Below are 25,738 nucleotides of genomic sequence, written 5' to 3'. Positions count from 1 at the left end.
TAAACCTTACCATTTATAAGGTATGGGTGGTTGCAACATTTGCGGAGTTCCATCATAGTGTTCAAAAGATTAGGTACATTAGCTTGACCACCACCCTTTGAAAGAAAGGTAAAATTCTTCTCAAGGATAGCACGATAGTATTTCTTTTGGATGTTGGTCAATTCTACTTCAATGATTGTTTCTTCTTTAGGGGCCAGGTTTTTTTCCACATCTTCCTTGAGTCGTCTCAGCATCATTGGCTTCAGAATGGCTTGAAGTTTTTGTACCTAGGAGTCAGAATACAATTACTAAGCAGAAACAGAGCACAAAGAAAAAAAACGCTTACTAATCCAGGTTCCATAAAGTAAGTTTCCCACACCGGATCAACACCATACGATTCACCGAATGCAAGTACACCTGAAACTATATCTGCAGATTATCATCAAGGTGTTCTACTTGTCAAGTACTGGAAAAGCTACTGGGAAAAATACAGCTCTTTTACAAAACAATGTATGATGCAATAAATGACATCATCTGCCTTAGAAATACAAATGCAAGGTTATCCTTTCTTCATGAATGAATTAGCAGGAACAATTTAACATATAATTTACTTCACAAGGTACCTGTTCTTCAGTCTTAAGATCGCCAAATTCGACCATGAAGTTGGATTCCGATGGAAAACGCTCTGGTTCTAAGAAATTGAGCAAGCTGAAAAGTTCCTCCACAGTATTTTGCAAAGGCGTGCCCGTCAGCAGTACCTTGTGCTCCTTTGAAACAAGAACATATTAAGGAAAGATTGTGACTGAAGTCATAGGTCTTTTTACTTGATTGTCAGATTCAGAATAATTTCTCTCGGCAATAAAGGCATTTTTTTTTATATTAGCACCTGAAATACAGTAAACGGTCATGCACAAAATGCAAAACCAATTTTGCCTTCCACGTGGCATCAAGCAATGCAATTCACAGGTAGCGCATAGGGAAAACATGACATAGTTATGATTATTTGTATGTCATACATATATAGTTTTAATTTTCTTACACAGGTTCTTTAATTCGGATATTAAAGCGTTTACTTTAGACTTTTCCTGGGCTTGCAACATTTTTCTTACGACGTCAAAGTCAGCTGTCCGTGGCTCCCGTGTATTGTTTCGATACACAGTTTTGCTCAATTTACCCAAAGGTTTTGCGGTATTCCTTTTTAACAGCCACAAGCCGTTTAAACAGGGTGCCTCTAAAATCCCAGCCAGGGCCGGCAATAGGGCAGTGCGACCGGTGCAGCCTCACCGATCGCTGACTTTTGGGGATAGGGTGGTGTGCTTAAAAAAAGCTTTTGGTTTAAAAGCAGGCGAACTTACTTGTGCGTCCTGCAGTTTTCAGGCAACAATAAAAATGTCAAGATTGCCCTGGTGATTAATATTCCTACTGGTCAGAGATCGAAATTGTATCTAGTGGTAGTTTTGGATTATCAGAAAGTAGCCAAGAGGGTTAATGTGCCTGCTGCAAAGAACGTCTACCATGAAGATCACAGTACTGAATGTGAGTGAACTAGGAGTAGTGCTATAAAAACTTAAGTGTATGTTAGAAAGAGGCTATGAAGATATGAGGTGCACTGTTGGAGAGTGGTAATGAGGGAATTCCTGGAGAGGTTTATCTCACCGGGCGCCGCCAGCTCTGAAGCCGTCCTGATCCCAGCAATGAGTATCAGTTTAAGTAAATGTATCTTTTCCACAAGTTCAATACCTCAGCAGCGCACTCTTGCTTCCTGCTTTTCTTATAGCCGCTGCCGCTGATTCAGGCGAGGCAGAAGCAGTGTGTCTGTCAATCACACACCGGAAGCTGACTCAGCAGAGCCGGGGATCAACAGAGTAACCACACCGACGGCAAATGACGGCCATACAATGCATTATTACTTAATGACACGAATGGAGGTTAAGAAACAATACCCGCAAGTTATAGTAAGAGCAATCTCTTGTTGCCATTGTTGCCATTGGAAGCCCAATCCCAGCAACACTTCCCTTTCTGAAAGCAAAAGGGGGAAAAAGTACACCTCTAGCACCAAGAACGAGCTGTAATTTTATCTTTCATAACAATACCAGTTTTTATTCTAAATATAGATTTAAACATAATTTAAAGTGCCACTTTTGATTGGTTGAGACAGAGTGAAAAAAATATAAAGGCACTGACCAGGTCCATCATCTTCAGGCCTTCCAGCAATTTGCAGTTTCGGTTCTTCAATCTGTGGGCTTCATCAATAATTACACAGCGCCATGGAATGTTGCGTAGTTCAGGGCAATCCGTCAAAATCATTTCAAATGTGGTAATGATGGCATGAAATTTGTATGCCCCCTTAATTACACGGCCCTAAAAGTAACAATGCTGGACATTATTATCCCATGATGGTTCAGTCTCTCGTGAAGGTAGCAACAGATCTAAGGTGTTTTTGACTGGACAATGACTGTTTTTTTCTTTAGAGAGTATACATGAACGAAAGTAACTAAGTATCACAGCATATTTTTCATTGGAAACACACCATCTAGAATCAGCGTTCCCACGTGGCTAAGTCAAACATCCCAGTTTAAAGAGGTCAAACAAAAACATCCCGGTTCCATCGAACAGTGGCTTGGCATACAACTTACGAATAGAAAATCTTCAAAACGTACAGTCATTCAATTGTAAGACATCTTCAGCGCGCCCATGCCAAGAAATAGGAAAACAAGCTCAGGAGGCAAAATTGAAAACTGTCCAAAGCATACTCCGATTTAGTGGTCACTGGTGCCATTTTAGCGTACTCAGGACTAGCAGCTGCTACCGCTGGCTTGAGCCTGGGGACCCGTTTCTAATGTCCGGGGTCAGGGAGGTGCATCGATAGCATGTGAAGAGGGCTCTATGAGCTCTCTTTGCTCTGTGTAGTTTTCATATCTTTCTCAGCAGTAACTAGGAGGGTGCTGGAGGTCTCTGGGTGAGGACAAGAGGTGAAACCAGAGATGCCACAGGTGCTTAAAGTATGAAGTTATTTCTGCTACCCCTGCATGCTGGTGCATTGACTATGCGGGAAGCGGCACAATAAGTGCCGAAATCCGTCAAAAATCTATCATTATTTCTGTTTTTAGGGAGAACCACTGGGTTTGGAGGCACAGAAATCTGCTGTGCGGTTCCCAACAGCCAGAAAATGTAATTATACACAAGACATTCCACAGGTGGACCTGACAAAACTGGTTCTTTACCCCCGTGGCAGCAACTCAGTTTTACAAGGTGTATTTCAGCTAATACAAGCTAACAATATCATACAGCACCAACAAGTGACCTTCCATTTTAAGATTTAATACCTAAACTGGAGAAGTTCACGCTTAAACTGTAAATCTTGCTGGGTCTCCTAAGCAGCCTGAAAAAGCTCAGCCTTTAAGATTAATGAGATTTGTTGGCAAAATGCACTTTTCAGGAACCAACTTTTTAAATTCTGCAAAAAGAAAGGAAGAATGCAAATCCTTTGAAGGCGGGGAACACATCCCTAACGTAGGTAAAAATCTCATAGTATACAGCGGTTTTATAACTGCGAAAAGTAGTTTTAAAGACCATTTCAATATATGCACTGATGGCCAGGAACAGGCCACACAAAACATGGAAAATCAATAGCAAGATATAAAAGACAGCTGGCTTTCAGTTGCATACGACTGAGGTGAAGTACCTACTTCCCAAAATCAGAGGCAGGAACCAAGAAGGAGCCAATGGGACGTACTGGCTTTGCCGGTATATTCCAGCCTTGTATACGCCATCTCGGATGCTGTGCAGCATAGTTACATAAGAAAAAAGGCTAATGCATCACTTTGTAAGTGCGCTTGCCGTGCATGTAAGAGCCTAAAAATGACACCTCCCACCATTTCTTGATTTGTTGAACCAACTCGGCACATATAAAGGAAACACGTTTGCTTTTTTTTTTTTTTTTTTAAAGTAGGTTGGGGTAAGCAACACAGGGCAAAGCAGGCTGTGCGGAAGTAACATGGGAACTGTTGCGGCTGGGGGACCGGAAGCATCACAGGGTGCGAATTGGGGGAAGAAAAACTGAAGGCGCGGAGTTTGGGGGATAAACAAATGGGTTAGAAAGAGAGACATGGAGTACAGGGGGACAAAAGCAAACGGGGGCGAGATAACATGGATCTGGGAGGGGGAGAAGCACAGAGACAAGAAAGCAAAGTGTGTGAGGGGAGCTCACAAGGGTGTGCAAATGAGGGGCGCAGTGAGAACCACACAGGTGACAGCAGTGCTACGAGGGGAAGACAAGCACAGTAGGGAGACAGCTGTAAAACGCATGCAGAAAGAAAAAAGCAGCGCCTGAAAAAGCGAGCAGTGTATGGATAGGGTACTGCATCCATGCTAGGGGGAGGGACATACACAAAATGAGGAAGGAAAGCCCATACAGACCAATGAAAGAGGCAAGCAAATGAAAATGACAACAAGGCGAAACAATGGTAAGCAATGGACAGACAAGTCCACTGTAAGCTGTCTAGTAATCCAGACCGAAAAATCACAAAAGTCTGGCTCAAAGGCTCCAAAACACCACTGACCACACAGTTGTAAAGCTGTACCGATACAACATGGCATCAACACTTTCTTGAATAACCAGTGATTAACTGCATACTTGGGACATAAAGCATCTGTAAGAAAGCAAGTAGTCACATTCTAAACAGACAGACATCCAGAACAGACCCAAGGAGCTGCAGCCTATGAAAGAAGTGCAAGGGTTCTGAAATTTGCTAAAAGCGAGCAGTCATTGCAATTGCGGGTTAGAAAAACCAAATAGATCACTAAGATGTCAACTGGCATTTACCTAAAATGAGCTTAAAATAATCTTCGTTATTCATTAAAGGTGGACATTAACATATGAAAAAATGACAGTGGGAATTCACATACTGCACCCAAAGCAACATCTCAGATAGATGGAGCTGCACCATTACACACCATCCCAGAACAATCAATGGAAGATCATTCTTGACTATGGAGCATATTACCTGGAACAATATCGACAAACCACCATCTTGAAACCAGAAAAGCTAAAAAAACATGGCTTTTCCAGAAATCAGACTCAACCGACTGATATTGACTAAAGCAATGGTTCCCAACCTTTTGACTTCTGTTGACCCCCACTTTATCTTTAACGGAACCTGGGGGCCCCCACTGAATCATTACTGGAATTCGGGGACCCCCAACTCAGTCATTACGGAAAGCTGAAGACCTAATCTGTTATTATTTAATTTTCCAAGCAGTCACAGACCGCCTGAGGAGGCTTCGCGGACCCCCTTGGTCCCCGGACCACAGGTTGGGAACCACTGGACTAAAGTGATCAAAGAGACACTGTGTGATCGACCAACACAATACACGCATCTTGGTTGTATCATCACAAACTATATGGATCAAATTTCTACTATTTTGGAATTTAATACAGCATGTTTGCCAAGACCACCACTAGATGGCTTAAATTATTGGAAGATTTTAAACTTACTATGTCAGATCTGACAGATCAGTGATTCATTCATTGGAGCGCACAAACATTATTCATACTACAATCTTCAGATAAAAATGCTAAGTAATGGTATGTCCATTCGTGTATAGACACACAGCTTTGCAACAGCTATGCTCATGTTGCTTTAAGTTCACTCTATATTTTTACCTACCAGCCACACATGGCGTCTGTTTTTTCCGTTTATATCTAGTTGGTTCATCATCCTTTCAGTCCTGCACCCAAAGAGTACCGATTAATTCTCTGAATATGTGAACTCTCCAATGATCTCTCAGGAAGCAAAGTGCTAGAGAGGATACTTTACAATCCCAAAGAACTCCAGGCTCCACAAGGGGTATGAAAAATATATAGATCACGTCCATTGTTACCTGTACACAGACCAGAGGAAATTAAGAATGCCCCCTGTGCACGGGCATAGTGCCCACCATTGTTTGCAGCGGTGAGCTACGTTACCCTGATAATGCTGTGCTATATTTCGCTTTTGTCAAGGTTTATGCCGTCATGTTATGATGGTAGGGAATATAACATTTTATGTTTGTGTGTTATGTTACCTAATACAATACACCTTGCTCAGCTATGTTAGGTCATGTTAATTTATGCAAAGTTATCGTTTTTATTGAGCGGACAAACCTTTGTGTCTCTTCTCTCCTTGATTTATATTTCATGCATAGGATCCAAGACCAATACATGGCAAGATGTTTTAACTAATATAATTGGCTTAATAAGGCCATACTTGAAAGACCGGTGAGGCAATAGCACTGCAAATGACACTACAGTGTGCATCCATTGCCTCATGCGGCAGAATTGGTGCAGCTCTTTCAAGGTTCCTTCTCAGGCTGCTCTCCAAGGCACAGCCTGTATGCACAGTAATGCTTTTCACAGTAGTTAGCACTGGGGCTGGTTCAAAGCAGTGGGCACAATCAAGTGCAAGATCTCTGCACATCGCTGTTGTTTACTTCCCTGAAGCAGCAATCTGAGACAGACCAAAGGGCAGAACTGAACTGAGCTAGGAACTGCTTCACCTTGAACAAAAGAAACTACAATAACACCCCCAACTCTACCATCCGCCGATTGGAGATAGTAGGAAGAACTAATCAGCAGTCCCTTGCTAACAAAGTTTTCATGGAGTTTCTATAGGTAGCTCAGTTACCACCACCCTCACTTCAGTGTATGGATCTCCTCCCCCCCCAGCCACAGGAATGCAGGCAATACATTTCACTATCTGGGGAAGTTCTCACCTCTTGCCCCATCTTCTGCCATGCTAATCCATAAAGGGACCCAATTTGATGCAACTGGCCTCAGTACTTACTCTCTCACTCACTCATACACACTTCTCCCACCATACAAATGCCTTATCCTCACTGTACACATACTTGGATGTGTCAGTGTCAGACTATGGGTTTTCACATAACTGCAGTACTTCACATGAGAGGGTTCAGTAGAACACTGTCTGGCACAGAGAACATGGCCTGATCATACATGTATGAAACCTGCTATGCCTCCACCACTTCAGGGCACATGACATGTACTGGACTTCGATTTGTTAGGGATGGGACTAGGACTCTAGATACATATTACAATTAGCATGACTGAGGCACAATTAAAGTCAAGACACCAGTTTAAAATGCTGCTGAGCAATAAGGATAGGAGAACACCCCGGTATACCAGGCAAGGGACAATCCAGTTCCGACAGGATGTCACAAAAATAAGAGCTAAGACATCTGTTCTTACTGTGGCCCTTATTTAAATCTATGTGGTGATATAGAGGAGTGGCCTAATCAATGAAAGCTTGTGTTGTTCTAGGTAAACTGTGTACAATACAGAAAAATATACTACAAAGTATCTTTTAGCTTGACTTTCCCATGAGTTGTGTAGATAGCCTGCATTCCTCCCAATGTAGCCATGGACACGTTTTCCCTAAGAACAGCAGCTTCTATGAACTCAAGACCTTCGGGAAAAATATACTGCACATTTGTTTTTGTAATACTGTGAGGCAAACTTTAAGGGTGAACATCAGAAGACATACCCTCTGGTATCTGCAAAATCTCCTCTTCAATGTGTGTATTGCTTACCTTGTATATTTACTCACATTGCTGTGATCATGAGATTACCACTTCTTTTGAAAGCAGCCTAAAGTTCAATATTTCCCAATATACATGTCCAGACATTACTTTAAACTTCCAGAGCAAGATGGATAGCATGCAACTCCAGCAAATGTATGTACTGCACTGCTCCACTGGAGACCACAGGCCTCTAGTTTCCAGCTTGAGCCCCTCCAGTTCATCAGTTACTCATTAAAGAACTGAAATACATGTATCTCTGACTTACAATGATGGGCACCAATGACTCATATGACCTTTGTAAAGACTTCAGGGGCCAATGGAAGGCACAAAGGCAGGTGGGTGAACTGGTGCCACCACAAAGCAGATAGTTTCTGTGAGACTGCAGGGCTGGCACATGAAAGTATGGTCCTGCAGGTCCAGGTACACAATACAATACTAGTGATCCAAGTAAAATCTGCTTTTGCGCTACAGTCATCTTCAACATCTTATTGAGGGACAACTTCAGAACAGAAAGTGGAGATCTAAGATCCACCCAAGTCCTCTCTCCTGCTTGGGGACTACTAAGTAACATGAGTAACAGCCCATTCCAGAATCTGCCCCGAGTACAATCTTAATAGCCTGCTTAGAGAAAAACAGCAAAACTTTCTTGGAAAGGATACCCCCATTATCTAGCAACAACTAGATGAGCATGGGGGAATATGCGAGGAATGGACATAACCAAGTTGGACAACTTGAAGGACTTGCAAGGTCTCAAGTGATCAAGTGACAAGTGGGTTGTGAAAGACTAAGTGGTGCCCAAGCAGCGGTTCAAGGGCAAAATAATTTGTGAAAGGCATTACCTAGCTCCTCAGTCAATGCAGGAGTACCCTAACATGCCATGTCCCAGAAGTGATTGTAGTAGCCAAACATTCAAGCGGCATTAGAAGAACGTAGTGTCAGACTGCTTTAGAAGAAGAAGAAAAAAAAAACACTTTCATGCATCAGTTCTCTTGGATTCCTTGTGCTGACGTGATGTAGTTAAGGAGTTAGGATTCACCTCGCAAATGAAGGGCTATACTACAAGGCTCTCTGAAGTGGGCTGCTGTGTCATCTTGGGGTAACCTGACGCTAGTATATGGTGCATAACAACATGTAAATTCACAAATGTTGCACACGATTATTGTGCCTAGGCTGATCATAATCGGTCAACGAAAGCCATGTTAAGTTGAAGGGTCGAGATCGCAAAATATCAGAATGTCAGTAAAAATATCTGCCTTAGTCTCCACTGTGGGGACGGTCAGTTCTAGCACTCCTGCCGCCCTCCTAGCTACAGAAGATGCACTTTCTGTGGTTGGAGATTCCAAAGGTGAATCAAGGTCGGACTCTTGACAGGGATACAGGCCAAAGGTTCCAAAAATAAATATGTAAGGCAGCTTCCATATGAGGTAGTAATTTATACGCCTCCTACCCCTCATCATCCAAGTTGAAAATCGTGCACTGCTTCCGTGCCAGACCCCAAAATATTTCTATTAGTTTGTATATTATTGCCAAGAAGTTATAGTAACTGGAACAGTCTTTCCCCTTCTACTGGTTCCATCTTTATAGTATGACATTGGCGGAACCCTAGCCCAAGAAGGGTCACAGTTCTTGGCCAAAGCCGGATGCAGTGATGCAAATGGAGGACCAAGTGGTACGTTCTATAGCACAGGGATGGACATAGCTCCGTGCCGGACATGGGGCGGGCTGACTTCTGGGACTTAGGATAATTTTTCTGTAGACTGCCAAGAAGGAAGAAGAGTTCAAAAGGCCTTCGGCAAAGAAACAAAATTGGTACGAGTGGTGATTCAGATCAGGGTGAAAGGGCACAGAAAAAACAGAGGACTCAATGTCACCATGCAGCGGAGGCACTTGTGTGGTTCCATCTCATGCCCTGAAGCAGCATGAAGTCTTAAGGAAAGCAGATGGTCCCACCGCCGACAACAATAGCTACTACAGAAGAGGATGGCTCCTAGGGAGATTCACAAGGTGAGGAATATACGGTTAGTACTATCCACCAGAAAAAGTTCTGTTAACATGATGATGACATAATAAAATCCATGAAATGAGGGCGTGGCTAAATCCACATGAATGTTTTAACTGGGAGGAATTTCAATACCTTTTTTTTCTTTTTACATCTAAAGAACATAAAACAAAGGGCTGTGCTGGAGAGGCTGTGGGACATCAGGTACTTTAGTATATCTGTTATGGCACTGCATTAAGTTCCACACTTACGGGGATAGACCCTTTTCAAAGACAGACTGGGGACTTCAAAAACCTCATGCCAAGGGATCTCGGAGGGGTCCTATTGAATCTGCCATAAAAGGGAAGTCAGTCTTGCAGATCATTGTGGGGTAAACAAGTCATGTAACTGATAGTGGCCGCTCAAACAATCTTGTTACATTGGGGCTCACCTATAGTTCCTTCACAAGGGGAAAGGCTCCTTAAAATGTGGGATACATTAGCAATGGAATAGCTCTCCATGATGCTAGAAAACAAGGACAAAGCATATGAACGACATTAGGCCTCTATAATAGTTATACTAACTTGAGATTTTGGCCACTTAAGTGCTTGAGAAATCGGAGTCCTACGGCTCACCCAAGCAGAAGTTACACATACATAAGAGGATACTGGGACTTAGGGGGCAGACAATCTGCTACCCTTTCTGACAATATATCTACCCTGCAATTTGCGGCTGGTAACATCTGGACTGGAGAGCTTCGGGAGGGACAACGGGGAAGGGGGGTGGCTAGGGGACTAGGTTGCTGCTGTAATTCCTTTTCCCCTTTCTTTTTCTTGCAGTACCAATCGTCTTATCAAACTATAACGAGCATTTGCACAGCAACCTTGCCGCATGCTTCTGAGCTGCAACTGCTGTTTGTGTTTTATTTACCTTTCATAAATACCCAATAACAGAGGCAAACTGAGAAAAAAAAATGATGCAATGTGGAAGAGTGAAGGCGTCATTGGTGGGGAAATGGGCTGGGGGGATGTGTTTTAAATAAATATACACAAAAAAGCAAAAAGTCTGGGAGGTGCGGGGTAAGAAATGGGGACAACACAGGGCACACGGCAGTGGTGTGAAGGGGAAACATCATACAAGCAAGAGAGTTTAGAAAAAACACATTTGCTCCCATGGGGTTCCAGTACCGAAAGAAACAAGCACTGGCAAAGCCAATAAGTCTGGTGCTGGCTGCCAGCTTTTTGGCATTCTTAATGCTAGTTCAGGCATGGTTTTTGCACAACTTCACTGATGCGGAAGCTACTGAGCTTTATTTCGCGATTTAAAACATACCATTGGCTGAAAGCAATAATGTTGTATTGACTCAAACAAAGCACATATTGACATGCTAGTTCCTAGCACTTAATAGAACTACTTTGTGTATGGCTATGCTCTTTATGAAAGGGCAGAATATCACTCAGTGATGTTATCCAATGAGTTGAAGTGGGGTGATGCACCCTTCATGCTGTAGTGGGTGAAAGAAATGGGTGAACGACAATAACATAGCAATTAATGAAGAGGGTTGGCTGAAAGCCCTTGTACCCGTATTATGCACATACTTTTAGAAGGATTAGTCGAATTTTATAGAGTCAATCTTGGCTTACACCAGACTTAAAAAAAAAAAAATAAAAAAAAAAAACATCTCCTTGAATGTGAGTAGCGAAAGAAGACAAGTCATCCCATTAAAAGGACAGTAAATAAACTATGTTCCATGGTAGGAAAAACGTGCGGAAGAAAGACAGACAATGAATAAAAAGAAATAAGAATGCAAGAAAGTCAAACAATGACAAGAAATTGGATGACTGAAAGCCCACGGTTAGTGTTGGTATTTTCCAAAATAGTTCTACTGACCAACCAATAAAGCGGTCTGTAGATGAAACCACAAAAGGAGGGGAAGAGGGTGTATTATTATTGAGGGCCCCATAATCCATTCATAAATAGGCACAAGGGCCTCACTGGAGGGGAGAAGGTTCCCAGGGCTGAAAGGATCAACAGGAGCATTCGATGAGGAAAAATTGGGGGAGAAACCATCAACTAAGAAGGGAAAAAAGGGAGATTGAGGGAGGAAAAGAATACACCTACACAAATAAAAGGACAGTTTCTTTCAGCCTCAGCAATAAAGCACATCTCAAGTACACCAAGGAGCAGTCCACACCAGTCGGTTGTCTGAATGGTCGAAATTGGAGTGTTTAGTTTGGTATCACCTCTCACCGTGAAATCATTAAACGTGGTAATATTATTCCATCAGCGACAACCGTGAATGTGGTAATATCATTCACCCGTGACACATGAAGGTGAGGTTTTTTGGAGAGGGGGCAGGAGTGTATTCTGTTTTCAAAGACCATGACAAGTGAGAATAGAATGCTGATTAAGAAGTGCGGGATTGCAAAATTCTTCTGTATCTAGAATGGTGAAAGTGGAGTCTGAACCTCCTACAGCACATCTGGTTGGTCTAAGAGCTGTAGACTTTCTATGGCAAACTCTGTAAAGGTGGTGAAAGTAAAGCTAAAGGATTGGTAGCCAGAGGATAGGTGGCTCTATGAGGAGTTGGAGGAGGCACTAATCTGCAGCCACAAGAACAGGAGAGGTAGGTGCTCATGAATCGTTAAGCAGCAGCAATGCTGTTGGATTGTAGCCTCGCTACGGACAAAAGACAGTGTGACGGAGAGTACACCATAAAGTCCATCAGGGACTTTTGTTTTCAGTTTACTCACTCGCTCTGTTAAAAGGCACAAAGATCTAGTTAAAGTCATAACTTCTGCTATTGAAAATTGCTTTGATGTTGAAAAGTCTTGATGCCCTTGGTTTGGATGGTGAGCTAGTCGCAGCTCTGTCTGTTCTCTATGCCCTAGACCTTGAATGGAGCATTTGTGTATTACACACGAAGTCCTTTCTCTTGAGGTGACCTAGCAAAGCTATGGTACAGAAAGATCCTTCTCCATGCCCATAAGATTTACCAAAGGCAGATTACTGAAGCATTTGCAGGTCTTCCTGAAGGTTATACAGCAGGATCTTCGTATTGTCCTTAACAGCCATTCTGGACTTTATTTTTCAGTAGGAAGGAGATTGAGAAAAAGGGAATTTAGCAGGCATACAGATGCTGTGAAGGTCTGCCTGTACATTTTTTCTACTGCAGGAAGGGAGCTTTGAACAAAGCCTACATCCTCTTGTAAAATTAATATTTTTCTGGCAGAAAATAGAAAAAATCTATTTTCAGTCTCTAAAGATGCCAAATAAGGTGATTTTAGAAAGAGTTAGAAACGTTTATGCAAGCAAATAAAAAATAAATAAACCCAATGCTCCTGTATGGGGTCATCAGGAGCTGGAAAAAATAACTGACTTACCTGCACAGGACACAGAGGGATAGTGGTGGGCAGGGCACAATGGAATACTGTTGGGCTGTTCTTCCTAGAGGAACAGTACCAGCTTTTGCAGGCTGCATCCTACTTAGCTACATTGCTCTTCTTTTCTCTCACTTTTTTTTTTTTTTATAAGGAAGCAAGAGGTTTCTTGACACTAAGAACTGACAATTGTTGATTTTAAAGTTAGATTTTTTTGTCAAGAGCATTGAAAACTGGCCAAAATAACCTGCACTAGACAGTCATAAATGTACATTTAAAAATCCCTTTTTAATAAAACAAGTACAACATATACATTTCGCAATACGTTCTCTGCGATCCCTTAGGTGGATGGGATATTTCAGTGCTTATGCTGATTAGCCAAGATTCATGTGTGAAGAAACTCGTTTATTACTTTGTAAGAGTAAATAAAATAGAATCCGATTCTCTTGCAAGTAGTACATTTCACAACAATCAACCGTTCGCCTGCTATCAAGATATTTTCAGTTTCATGAGATGTGCCATTTAACAACACACAGGAGTCTCGGGTATTTCGGAACTAATGATCAGAATAAACAGGTTTGAACAATAAAGATTAGTTTGGCCGGTGTATTTGCTTTATATTTGCAAGCATTCTGGAGATTTGTTCACGGCTTACAATTTAGTCTCCCGATCGGATGATCACAGGCCCCTTAAAGAAACTTATAGAAAAGTTGCACAATTCCCCTCACCAATTGTACTAGGTGGAAATTTATTTGATGCACTGAAAGCCAAGATGGTATGTCCAAATCTTCAGAGTCAGATTAACAATCTAAGAAAGATGTATGGGGACACACTGAAGATACTACACAAAAGTTATGGGTATACGTATGTAGAGCCCATGCTAATGCGATTATGTCATGCACAGTTGCAAAAATAATCAGGCGAGCTAGGATTTATTTTTTTTGTTACCAAATCCTGGAAATGAGTTGTGCCAAAATGATCAAATCTGGTCACTACCCTATTAATAATTTAGGTGTTCTGCCACTTAGACGGGATCCTTGAATTACACCTTATAGGATTATCTGCAAATTTTCTGTTGGTGGTTTAAGACCTTGTTTTACTGCTGACAGGCAATTTTGGTGTTTCTTAAATTGTATGATGGCTCTGAAATGGAGGAGTTATATGACAGACTAAGCCACATTTATGGGACAGTTTTGCTGCCTACAGGGCAAGGACAGTTAATTATAAACTCATTACAAAACCTGTGCCTTGGACCTATGCCTGGTACACATGATCTTGGAAGTTCAAGAATCATTGACCATTATCTAATGTTTCCCGAGGATGGAACTAGGATTTAGAAGACCATGCCATGGAAATTTCCAAATTGAAGAGTGACCAAATCCAAACTGGAGACACTGCTTCTGGAAACCTTATGGATCTAATGGCCATAGGCCAGGTCTTTATAGAACAGCATAAAATATACATGACAAAGAAAAGAGAATCATGGAATACATTTGTTATGAGTAAGTTTGTAATTTATGCACAAGAAAATAAAGAGCTACATAGGCAGTACTCCCAATGAAGAGAAACTAAGAATCTTAAAACACTTATGAGCAATAAAAAACATACTTCAGTTACATCATATCCAACATTTGTAGGGAAAAACACTATGGTAACACACTGGATTTAAAATATCATGGAATAAAACATCAGTAAATTCACAAGAGGTGGCAACTGATAAGTTACGTAGCTTCGGTAACACCTTATCTGGTAGAGACAAGATCCAGTTGCAAACTCCTCACCTCTGAATTTCCCCCAGGTGTCAGACTGAATCTGGAAGATGTTTGCGAGCAGTACCCCTGGACGCAGTGGATACGACATCACGGTTCCTATACAGGGACCAGCCCGATGCGCTGATGTCAGTTTTCCACAACTTTCCAAGCCAGAAGCGCAGAGCCATAAAGAAACTGACTACTGGTGTATCAAAACTAAGGCCTTGTAAGGGGAGTCCCTGCCCCTAGAAACCAGTTTGCAGAGCGGGGAGGATGGGTGGGTCGTAAGGAATCTGCAACTAGATGTTGTCTCTACCAGATAAGGCGTTACCGAAGGTAAGTAACGTTTTCATCTTATGGAGAAACACGAAGCTGCAGATTCCTTACATTTGAATAGATACCAAAGAAATAATGTTCCCAGATGTGGGTCTGTGACGAGCTCATACTAGAAAGTCATGCAGGACCGAACAGGCTAAGTGCCCATCCCTACAGATCTGACTTTCCAGGCAGTAGTGCTTGGTAAACGTTTTCAGAGATGCCCACATTGCTGCATGACAGACATCATGGGCTGGAACTCCGCAAGCTAACTCAGCTGTCGCAGATTTAGCTTTGGAAGAATGAGCACACAAACAATCGGGGTACGAGTACGACTCATCTGGAGATGGCCCGTTATGCACTGACCGACCTTTCTTTGCACCCACATACCCTACAATGAGTTGGTCATCCACCCAGAACACTTTTGTATGATAAAGTTAGAACGCCCAATGCTCTTTTTGGGTTTAGTTGGTGCAGTCTATCCTCTTTCGTAGAAGGATGTGGGGGTGCATAAAAAGTAGGCAGAAGGATCGGCCTACATGAAAGGGCATAATCTCTTTTGGCAGAAAAGAGGTCCTACTGCGAAGAACCACTGTCAGGATAGACAGAAAGGTAGGGTGCTTTGGATGACGATGCCTGCAGCTCACTCACCCTGCAGGTATATGTAATGGCCACAAGGAAGACTGTTTTCAAAGTGAGAAGCCTAAGAGGACACTTGTGGACAGGCTCAAAAGGAGCACAAATCAGAAATGTCAGAACCAAATTCATATCCTACTTGGGTAAAATGAATGGGGATGGAAAAAAGACGTGTCTAATACATCTGAGGAACCTATGTACAATAGGAGACTAAAACAAAGAAGGTTGATCAGGCAACCTCAAAAAAGTAGAACTAGCAGACAACCTTTAAGAGTGCCCATAGCAGAGCCCTTCTGGACCAAGGAAAGGATAAACAACAGAACCTCAGAGAGGGGCAGAAAGTGGGTCTGTGCACCATGCCATGACTATCTTCTGACAGGCCTATACTGTTTTGGTGAAGGGCCACCTGACTGCCCAGATTACGTTACAGACTTCGGGAGGATTGTCAAAAGCTGTCAACTGTCACTGTTCAATCTCCACACAAGAAAGCGGACCTTGGACAGGTTCCGGTGCAGAACCCTCCCATGCTGCTGTGACAGAAGATCTCCCTGAATAAGCACTCTGATCAGAGACTCGATGGACATGCTCAGCAGCTCGTGACACCAGACTCTCCATGTCAAGTCTGGAGACCCAAGGATTATTGGGGACCCGTCATTCTTCATCTTCTCGTGTTCTTTGGGCAGAAGTGGTATGGACGTAAAGACGTACACGAGGCCCGAGATCCACTGGAGACGGAAAGCATCTCCGAGCAATTGCTGCCTTGGAAGCGCCAATGCACAAAACTGCTGACATTGCATTTTCTGTGCAATGGTGAACAGATCAACTAACCAAGGCTCTCCCCACAGCTAGAAGAGACCATGTGCCACCTCCGGATGAAGACGTCATCTAGGAATTTTCAGCTGAGTTAGTCTGCTCTGGTGTTCAGTGATGCCACCTGATGTTGAACCATCACAAATATGCCCTGCTGTTCCAGCCATGTCCGGAGGTGCAGAGCCTCCGGACAAAAACAACCCCACCATACCGGTTGCAGTACAACATGGCAGTGGTGTTCTCTACGAACACCTGCAACATCTTTCCCTTCATAGAGTGAAGAAATGCTTTCAATGCTAGCTGGATTGCACGGAGGTCCAACAGGTTGATGTGGAGTCCAGATTCTGCCAGAGACCAGATGCCGTTGACATCCACCTCTCCCAGATGGCTGCCCCATCCATGGAGTGACACACCTGTTCCTACTGTCATATGTGGTTGAGGAAAGAAGAGGAATCTGCCTCAACTGCGATTTATTAACCACCACTGCAGATCTTTCACAGTCCCCTCTGAGATCTGGACCTTGTCAGAGAGATTTCCCTGATGCTGCTCCCTCAAAATTCAGGTCCCACTGCAGAGCCCACATATGCCATCTTGCATGTGTCACCAGCAGGATGCAGGTGGCCATGCAGCCCAACAGCCTCAGTCATTCTCAACGAAATCCAGGATAGAGGCTGAAACATTGTAATCATAGCCTAAATATCATGGACTTACTGCCCGGAAGGAGAAGCCCTTAACTGCACTGTGTCCAGAACAGCTCTAATGAAAGGGAGCATCTGAAAGGGAGTCAGAAGTGACTTAGGCACATTTATAATGAATCCCAGCGAATAAAGGAGATACGCCATAGTCTGAAGATGTGAGACGACAGCCTGGGGCAAGTCTGCCTTCAGTAGTCAGTCGTAGATATAGGAGGAACACTGACACCCCTGATCTCCGCAGATGAGTCGCAACCACTGCCATCACCTTGGTAAACACCTGATGGGTGCTGGTAAGGCCAAAGAAGAGCTTGGTGAACTGAAAGTGTTCCTGGCCTATCGTGAACCACAAGGTACGTCTGTGGGCCAGAAAGTAGCAGAAATAGCACCAACAACCTACCTATGGCGCATGAACCCTCTCTATGGCTCCCTTGGCAAAGAGAGCCATAACTTCCTGTCCAAGAAGATACAAGTGATCCTCCCTCTTCCAATCGTAGGATGGTCGCATGGACAGAGGGGTAGTTTCGAAGAGGAAAAGGTAGCCCTGTTGGACTAACTGCAAAACCCACCTCTTTTGTGATGGATTGCCAGCAGAACAAGTGATGGCAAATCCTGCCGCCAACTGGCCCATGGTGGGGGGAGGGTCAGACTAGGAAGGCTTAGAAGCTGCTACAGAGGTGGGGGTGGCAGATTCTCCAGACCGCTGGCCACCTGATCGATGAGGTTGATGGACCCTTGGACACGTAGAGGTCAGGCAGCATGCACCCACAGTGGCTGTCCATAATTGGAGGCCTCATCTGTCGCCACAAAAGGGGTGAAAGGCAGACTGAGTGAGACGGGGGCCACCACAAGGCCATAAAACATGCATGTAGCCCAAGAATTCTTGAAGCGCTCAAGCGCCAAGTCTGTCTCGTCTCCAAAGAGACGAGTGCCAGCAAAGGGCATGTCCATCAAGGAAGCCACACGTCCTCAGCAAGGCGTGACCACTGTTGATGAAACCACTCTGCCCAGCAAGCTGGTTGTGTCAAGTCTGCAACGCATTGCGAACTTTGCTGTGTCTCTATCATCGTCAACAGCCTGATAGTGTGCAGCCCAGGCCTCCTCTAGGACCTGTGGCAGCACATGCACTCCAGAGTCCCACAGCATTTGGGAATAATGGCCCAAAAGGCACGCAGTATTCAAGGATCGCAATGCAAGGCTGGTGTACGAAAACATCTTCCCAAGTGAGCCCAACCTTTTGAATTCCCTATCCGGGGGAGCAGAAGGGAACTCATCCTGAGAGGTAGAGGCTTGGACCACCAAGCTCTCAGGGGTGGGTTGCTGCTTCAAGAAACTTGGGTCCCCCAGTGCGGGGTGATGGATGCGGACAATCGTCCTTTTCACAGGTGCCCCTGTGCTGCGTTTGGACTAGGTAATCAGTAGGACGTTGCTGAGGGTCTTATCAGGTAGGAGCAGGGGTTCTGAAGTGGAACCTCCAGGTTTGTAGTGCCACTGTCAAGAAATTAGTCTGGATGGCCACTGAATGCAGATGAAGTTCCAGGACCTCAGCCTATCCTCTTGCTACCATAGAATAAGATGTGCTATCCTCTGTAGCCACGGTAGGAGAAGAAAGTATGCCAGTATCTGAAGATGCATCCAATGCACTGGCCTCACCCAAGTCTTCATGTCAGTCTATAGTTTCATGGGGCTGGTATGCTCAAGTAACAGACTCCTCCCATTTATCCCTGAGGCCTAACCCATAGTAAAAAGGCTCAGGAGCCGGTCTAGGAGGAAAGGCCCCTGCTGCGTCTGCGATATCCCGCTCCATGTTGGAGATCACATTGGGGATGGTGCTGCCAGTGGGAGGGGATAGTGGTGGGAGCGTTGGCACCGGCATCCTGGAAGGTCAGGGTGGTACGACTGACAGTGGTCTGGATCCAGGACTGGATCCAGGACTGGATCCAAGGATGCCCTTCAGAGCTAAAGCTGCTGGTGCAGAATCCTTACAACTCCATGGGGCCCAAAGATGCTCCTGCGGTGTCAGGCTGCCCAAAAATGAGGCACATGGCCTCGTAAAACTCTGAGTTGGCCAGGAGTTGCTTTGGCTCTCCAAAACTTGGGGTGACGCGGAGTCAGCCAGGCACAGTCTCTGCAAAGCAAGGCCTAGATCATTGACACTCCCTCATCTCATCGGCCGACCAGAGAAGTCAAGGAATATTTCCACTACTTGGACTTCTTGTATCTCGACTTACCCGATCACTCCGAGAACTTGGAGTGGGACGATGAAGGACTCTGCAACCGGTCCCAGGACCTTCCTCTTGACCGAGATCACGACTGCGCAGAGACGAGCATCAGGCAGTCTTCAGCTTTAAGGACTGCTCCCTCAAAGCCTTTGGACCCATAGCCCAACACTCCAGGCACAAAGTGTGGATTCATCACAGACATCAGCCGGTGACCGGATCCGAGGGTTGGAAGCTGGTCTTTCTGGATGACATCCTCGATGCACCAGGAGTAGAACACTTGAAAAAAAACTCAACAAAAAGTTGAAAAAAGCTGGTCAAAAAGTGACTGAGTGTTAGCTTTTTCGGATCAGCACTTGCTGGTGCAGAAAGAAAAGAACTGATGTCAGCGGGCCGGAGTGGCACCTATATAGGAACCGCAACGTAATTTCTGGTGTGGACGACGCAGACGAAGGACGCTGACCTGATCGATACCACCTAACGGCACACATGGGACTTGCTCACATAAGTCTTCTGGATCCAGACTGATGTCTAGGGGAAATTCAAAGGTAAGGAATCTGCAACTAGAAGTCTGGCAGATCATAAATTACAAAGGAGGAGTGCAGATTATTACAACAAATAGAAAAAAAATCCATGGGCCGTAATCTGGATGCAGAACTGCATGTACACATATCCAGAATTGTGGTAAAAATACTGCAAAAGACTGAGTTCGGAACACAGGTGGCAAACGTATGACATACAGAAGCACCCTCATGTGTATCCCAAACTAACTCACGGTCACACATGCACAATCACTGAATAAAATTAATACTTTATGGTCACCTCACAAGGATAAACAGATATCTGCATGTTAATGTTCATGTGACAAACAATTACTTTACTGGAATGCAAAAACAAACATGAGGATTGAAGCCAATGATAATGACCATCCACAAATATTTGTCTCACAACTGGCAGTTGCACTTTAATCAAGAAACATATGGAGATCTGAAACAAAAACATGTATGCATGCATGGAAGGCAATCAATCTATATATCATGAGTAGGAACAAGTGCAAACAATCAACTACATGATCTGCTATAAGCAGTCAACATTAATTTTAACTAACCTTTCTGTACATGAATTAGGGAGCACACTTACATGAATGGCATAGTGGTCACATTGGGTGGGAAATGGTGGCAAGAATGTGCCAGGCAAGCTACCTCAGGGTAGCAGTCTAGTTACTTTTAATAGAAAAGGTAGACAGACAGCCCCTAAGGTGTCCTGAGCTGAAGTGACTAACTTTTAGAAATCCCCCATCTTGCAGATGGAGGATTCCCCCAATAGGGATAGGAATGTGACCCCCCTCCCCTTGGGAGGAGGCACAAAGAGTGTGTACCCACCCCCAGACCTAAACACGCCCTTAAATTTAGTATTTAAGGGCTCCCCTGAACCTAAGAATTTAGATTCCTGCAACTTAAAGAAGAAGAGGACTGCTGAGCTGAAAAACCCTGCAGAGAAGAAGAAGACACCAACTGCTTTGGCCCCAGCCCTACCGGCCTGTCTCCCTCCTTCAGAAGAAAACTGCTCCAGCGACGCTTTCCCCGGGACCAGCGACCTCTGAATCCTCAGAGGACTGCCCTGCTTCCAAAAGACCAAGAAACTCCCGAGAACAGCGGCCCTGTTCAACAAAGACTGCAACTTTGTATCCAGAGGAGCAGATTTAAAGACCCCTGCAATCCCCGCAAGAAGCGTGAGACTTGCAACACTGCACCCGGCGACCCCGACTCGACTGGTGGAGAAACAACACCTCAGGGAGGACCCTCCGGCGACTCCGAGACTGTGAGTAACCAAAGTTGTCCCCCCTGAGCCCCCACAGCGACGCCTGCAGAGGGAATCCCGAGGCTCCCCCTGACCGCGACTGCCTGACTCTGAATTCCCGACGCCTGGAAAAGACCCTGCACCCGCAGCCCCCAGGACCTGAAGGATCGGAACTCCAGTGCAGGAGTGACCCCCAGGAGGCCCTTTCCCTTGCCCAGGTGGTGGCTACCCCGAGGAGCCCCCCCCCCCTTGCCTGCCTGCACCGCTGAAGAGACCCCTTGGTCTCTCATTGAAACCTATTGGAAACCCGACGCTTGTTTGCACACTGCACCCGGCCACCCCTGCGCTGCTGAGGGTGTACTTTCTGTGTGGACTTGTGTCCCCCCTGGTGCCCTACAAAACCCCCCTGGTCTGCCCTCCGAAGACACGGGTACTTACCTGCTGGCAGACTGGAACCGGGGCACCCCCTTCTCCATTGAAGCCTATGTGTTTTGGGCACCACTTTGAACTCTGCACCTGACCGGCCCTGAGCTGCTGGTGTGGTAACTTTGGGGTTGCTCTGAACGGTGGACCCCAAACTGAACCCCGTAGGTGGTTTACTTACCTGCAAAAACTAACATTACTTTACCTCCCCCAGGAACTGTTGAAAATTGCACTAAGTGTCCACTTTTGAAATAGCTATATGTGTTTTATGTAAAAAGTATATATGCTATTGTGATTATTCAAAGTTCCTAAAGTACTTACCTGCAATACCTTTCAAATGAGATATTACATGTAGAATTTGAACCTGTGGTTCTTAAAATAAACTAAGAAAATATATTTTTCTATAACAAAACCTATTGGCCTGGAATTGTCTCTGAGTGTGTGTCACTCATTTATTGCCTGTGTGTATGTACAACAAATGCTTAACACTACTCCTTTGATAAGCCTACTGCTCGACCACACTACCACAAAATAGAGCATTAGTATTATCTCTTTTTGCCACTATCTTACCTCTAAGGGGAACCCTTGGACTCTGTGCATACTATTCCTTACTTTGAAATAGTGCATACAGAGCCAACTTCCTACATGATATATGTGGATTTATAAACTGATATATTAAATTGAACAATATTGTGCCAGACCGCATACTGAGGGCAACTAGTTTCACTTTATTAAAACAAAAAGCTGTAAAATATACCTCTAGGAGAAGTGTCTCTCCGAGTACACCATCCTCAGACACCAGCTGAGAGTGAAGCAAAGGCCTTTTTCCCGGTGCTCTAAAAAAAAGTCTTAGAGTGTCAAAGCCTGTGCTTTCATGCAATGTGCGGAATACAGGAGATAAAACTAAACCAACCCTTAAAATCTTTCCTTCAGCTATACCCTAGACAAAAACATCCCTGCTGCTGTGGTATTACAGAGAAGCTGAAAGGGGTGGAGATCAACACGTGTTTTTGGGGGTTGGCCTGGCAAATAAGTGAGATGGCATAAGGCACATGTGAAGAACAGAGCTAGAAACACGCATTCTCATGAAGAGCTGAATGAAAAAGAAAAAAAAAAAGTGTTATTCAAATGTGAGCAGTGGAAACATACGAGCCAGTCAATCAAAAGGAACATTAATAAGCTATAATCCAGGGAAGGGACATTCGTAAGAAGGCGGCAAGCAGACCCTCCAAGATTTTGCATGTTGGGGAAAGAAAGCATTGTGGATTTGGGACCTTTGTAAAAACTCTGCGATTTTAACAAAAGCCCCATGAAAAATCCTAAATAAAAAAAAAAAGTTTAGCTGTGTTTTATTCTCTATCCCTGGTCTGCAATGCCAATATAAGATTCCCTTCATGTGTCTTCGTGTCCTCCCTCCACTGACCTGTCCCTAGCAGTCCTCCTCCTTTCCTCAACTTCATCTCCCCCTAATCACCTTTCTACTCTCTCCTACGCCGAGCATCGCTAAGCAGCGTGAAACACCTGCTGCTGCAAGGGACTTTTTCAGTAGCATCTGCCACCCTCCTTCCAACTTACATTAAGATGGGAGAAGGGGACAGGGTGGGCACATTTACAGCTCCGTCCAGCAGCATGTATGTCAGGCTGGATAGCAGCATATCTGGAACGTGCTAGAGAGCGCACATTTGAAACTACATTATGCACGCTTCTCTGGCGCGAGACATCTCGTCCCCTAGCTCACACTTGCGGTGTGGTACTGGTTTGCTGGCTGGAACACTATTTTTCTGACAACTTTTGTGCCTGTTGCAAAAATACCACAAATTTTGCTATTTTGACTGCCAAGTTCTTGTTTTGTGGCTCCAAAATCAGGCTGCGATGTCTCTGGGGTCCGGGCAAGTCACTCAATAAGAAGCAGGCAAATAAGTGACAATCATACCGACCAACGGTAAGCAATGAAAGGGCTGTTCACAATGGTTTTCATATCCAGACCCTATGCATAGCCTGATAGGCGAGACTAAAAAAAAAAAAACTAAAAAAGATAAGGCAGTGAAGCAAAATAAAAAGTTCCAAAGCAAGGTATAGGTATACTTAACCACATTTGGAGTTCAACTTCGAAAGCACGTGTTCCTCTTGATAAGTTAAATAATTCAAAGAATCTAGGGTACTAAGCACCAGAGCTAAGAAGATATTAGTAAAATGTAATTCTCTAGTTGTGAGATGAGTCATCTAATGATCATTGAATAGCTAGCTATATATGTACAGCATTTTAAGATGAGGTATCTAAATTCTAGATGTTAAGCACAAAATTAATTCATGTCGCAAAAAGCTCTAATACATGAACTTAAAGTTAAAAAAAAAATTGAAGTCTTCTAGATGACCGTCCCAACGGATGGACCCAGTGTCCCTCTGTAAGGTGTCTATTTCTCTACATCCGACAATTCCTGAAATTTACAGTTTACATTGCACAACTGAAAAACTGAGTCTCGGTATTAAAAAAAAAAAAAAAAAAAAAAAGGAAAAAGTCTTTGCAGGATTATCAGTTTTCTATATATAAGGGCAGTTCAGTATGCTCTGCACATTAACTCGTGCAAGTGACCAACTGTATAAATAATTCAATGCAGAAAAGTCTGTATACTAGCAAGCATTTGTAGTAATATGAAACGTCACACATTCTGCGAGGGATGCGTCTTTCAAACTAATCAGACGCCTCTGTCCTTCTGTATGCCGCAGTAGTACTGAATTAAATTAATTTGTAATGCATACCTGTGCATCTTTGAAGTACATTTCATACAACTGAATAGTTCGTCGGCTGGCTTGACTTCCGTGATACACAACCACATTCAACTCCGTCCAAGTGCGAAACTCCCGCTCCCAGTTGGGAATTGTGGACAAAGGGGCAATGACTAAAAATGGGCCTTGAATTCCCTTCAAATATATCTCATAGAGAAATGTAATGGACTGGATAGTCTTCCCTAAACCCATTTCGTCTGCTAAAATGCAGTTTCGCCTGAAATAAAAAAGACAGCATAAATTATTAAAATCATTAATGTAGAACATATACTATCTACTTACACTGCAGAAAAACAAATCACAAAAACGAAAAGCTTGTACAGAGGCTCGCAAGTTGTACGATAAACCATATACAATCTAAAAATGGTTGAGGTTTTATAGAGTTACGGGTTATATATATATTTTTTTAAGTATTGCAAAGCTGAACTCCTACAAAACTATTACGTGACTGCAAAAATACAAGCTGCCGAAGTAAGACTAAAAAACAAACTTACATGTTATACCAATTGAATAAAAGCCAGTTAACTCCCTCCAACTGGTATTCCCTGAGATTGTTATCGTTTTTATACTCTCTGGAACTCTCCGATTTCTTCCACTCATCAGCAGGAGGTCGCTCCTGTTTCAAATACAGTAAATCCCATTAGTGGTTTCCGAAAGGCCACATTACCGCGCTGTTTTCAAATAAAACTGCAATGTAGCTTGCCAGTTCTTACCACACGCTCTGTTGAAGGCTGCCGAGCCTTCAGGGCCTCATATTCGTCAATTTTAACTTGGTCTATATCCTCCTTCACTTCCCATGTACAATCTTCATACGGAAGCGAGCACCACTTCACCAAATAGTGCATAACGGGCTGTTTTTTACATTTAAAACAGAAAAAAAACATATTACACTATACTACAACAGGCACTCATTTTTAGAACAATAAAAACAGCTGTTACTTGCTGAATCAATTCAAGAAAAAAGGTGAACATATCGCTTACAATAACCAAGCACTTTAAAACATTTTACTTGAATGAGTTTATCATTTACCAAAGTAAAGAAAAAGTTAGTGTATTTTTGTATTTCATAGTCATTCCTTTCCTATCAACAGTTAGTAACTTCTTAATTCAAGATCTCATCGCATACAGACTCCCAATTAAGTGTATTTCTTCCTATGTAAAACTTTCCCTAGTATCCATTGTAGCACATCTACCCTTTTTCGGCAGTCACCAGTTTTTTTTTTTTGTTTTTTGTTTTTGCCTTTTGCTGTCTGTAGAACTCTGTGCACTTCACACCTGACAAGTGACAACGTGCACCCCTCAACATGGGGAGTGTGGCATACCACAAATCAGCATATTTAACTTACCTACAAGTCCCTAGTAAGTGGTAAAACATGTACTTAGGACCTGT

General features: G+C 43.6%; 1 protein-coding gene across 4 annotated transcripts in view; it reads right to left on the bottom strand.

The window, feature by feature from the left end:
* CHD7 (chromodomain helicase DNA binding protein 7) overlaps nt 1-25,738 on the bottom strand; it is a 552,230-nt gene that overhangs the window by 91,555 nt on the left and 434,937 nt on the right. For all 4 annotated transcript variants that reach the window (XM_069220233.1, XM_069220235.1, XM_069220234.1 and 1 more), the window contains 6 exons: nt 25,062-25,199; nt 24,843-24,964; nt 24,322-24,565; nt 2,164-2,340; nt 603-746; nt 11-266 (listed from right to left, as the gene is read on the bottom strand). In XM_069220233.1, the coding sequence (XP_069076334.1) occupies nt 11-266; nt 603-746; nt 2,164-2,340; nt 24,322-24,565; nt 24,843-24,964; nt 25,062-25,199 (1,081 nt within the window). The remainder of the gene's footprint in view (nt 1-10; nt 267-602; nt 747-2,163; nt 2,341-24,321; nt 24,566-24,842; nt 24,965-25,061; nt 25,200-25,738) is intronic.

This window comes from Pleurodeles waltl, chromosome 2_2, assembly GCF_031143425.1.
Source record: "Pleurodeles waltl isolate 20211129_DDA chromosome 2_2, aPleWal1.hap1.20221129, whole genome shotgun sequence".
NCBI lineage: Eukaryota > Metazoa > Chordata > Amphibia > Caudata > Salamandridae > Pleurodeles > Pleurodeles waltl.
The sequence above is the reverse complement of the archived record's forward strand: the minus strand, read 5'-3'. Positions and strand labels throughout refer to the sequence as shown.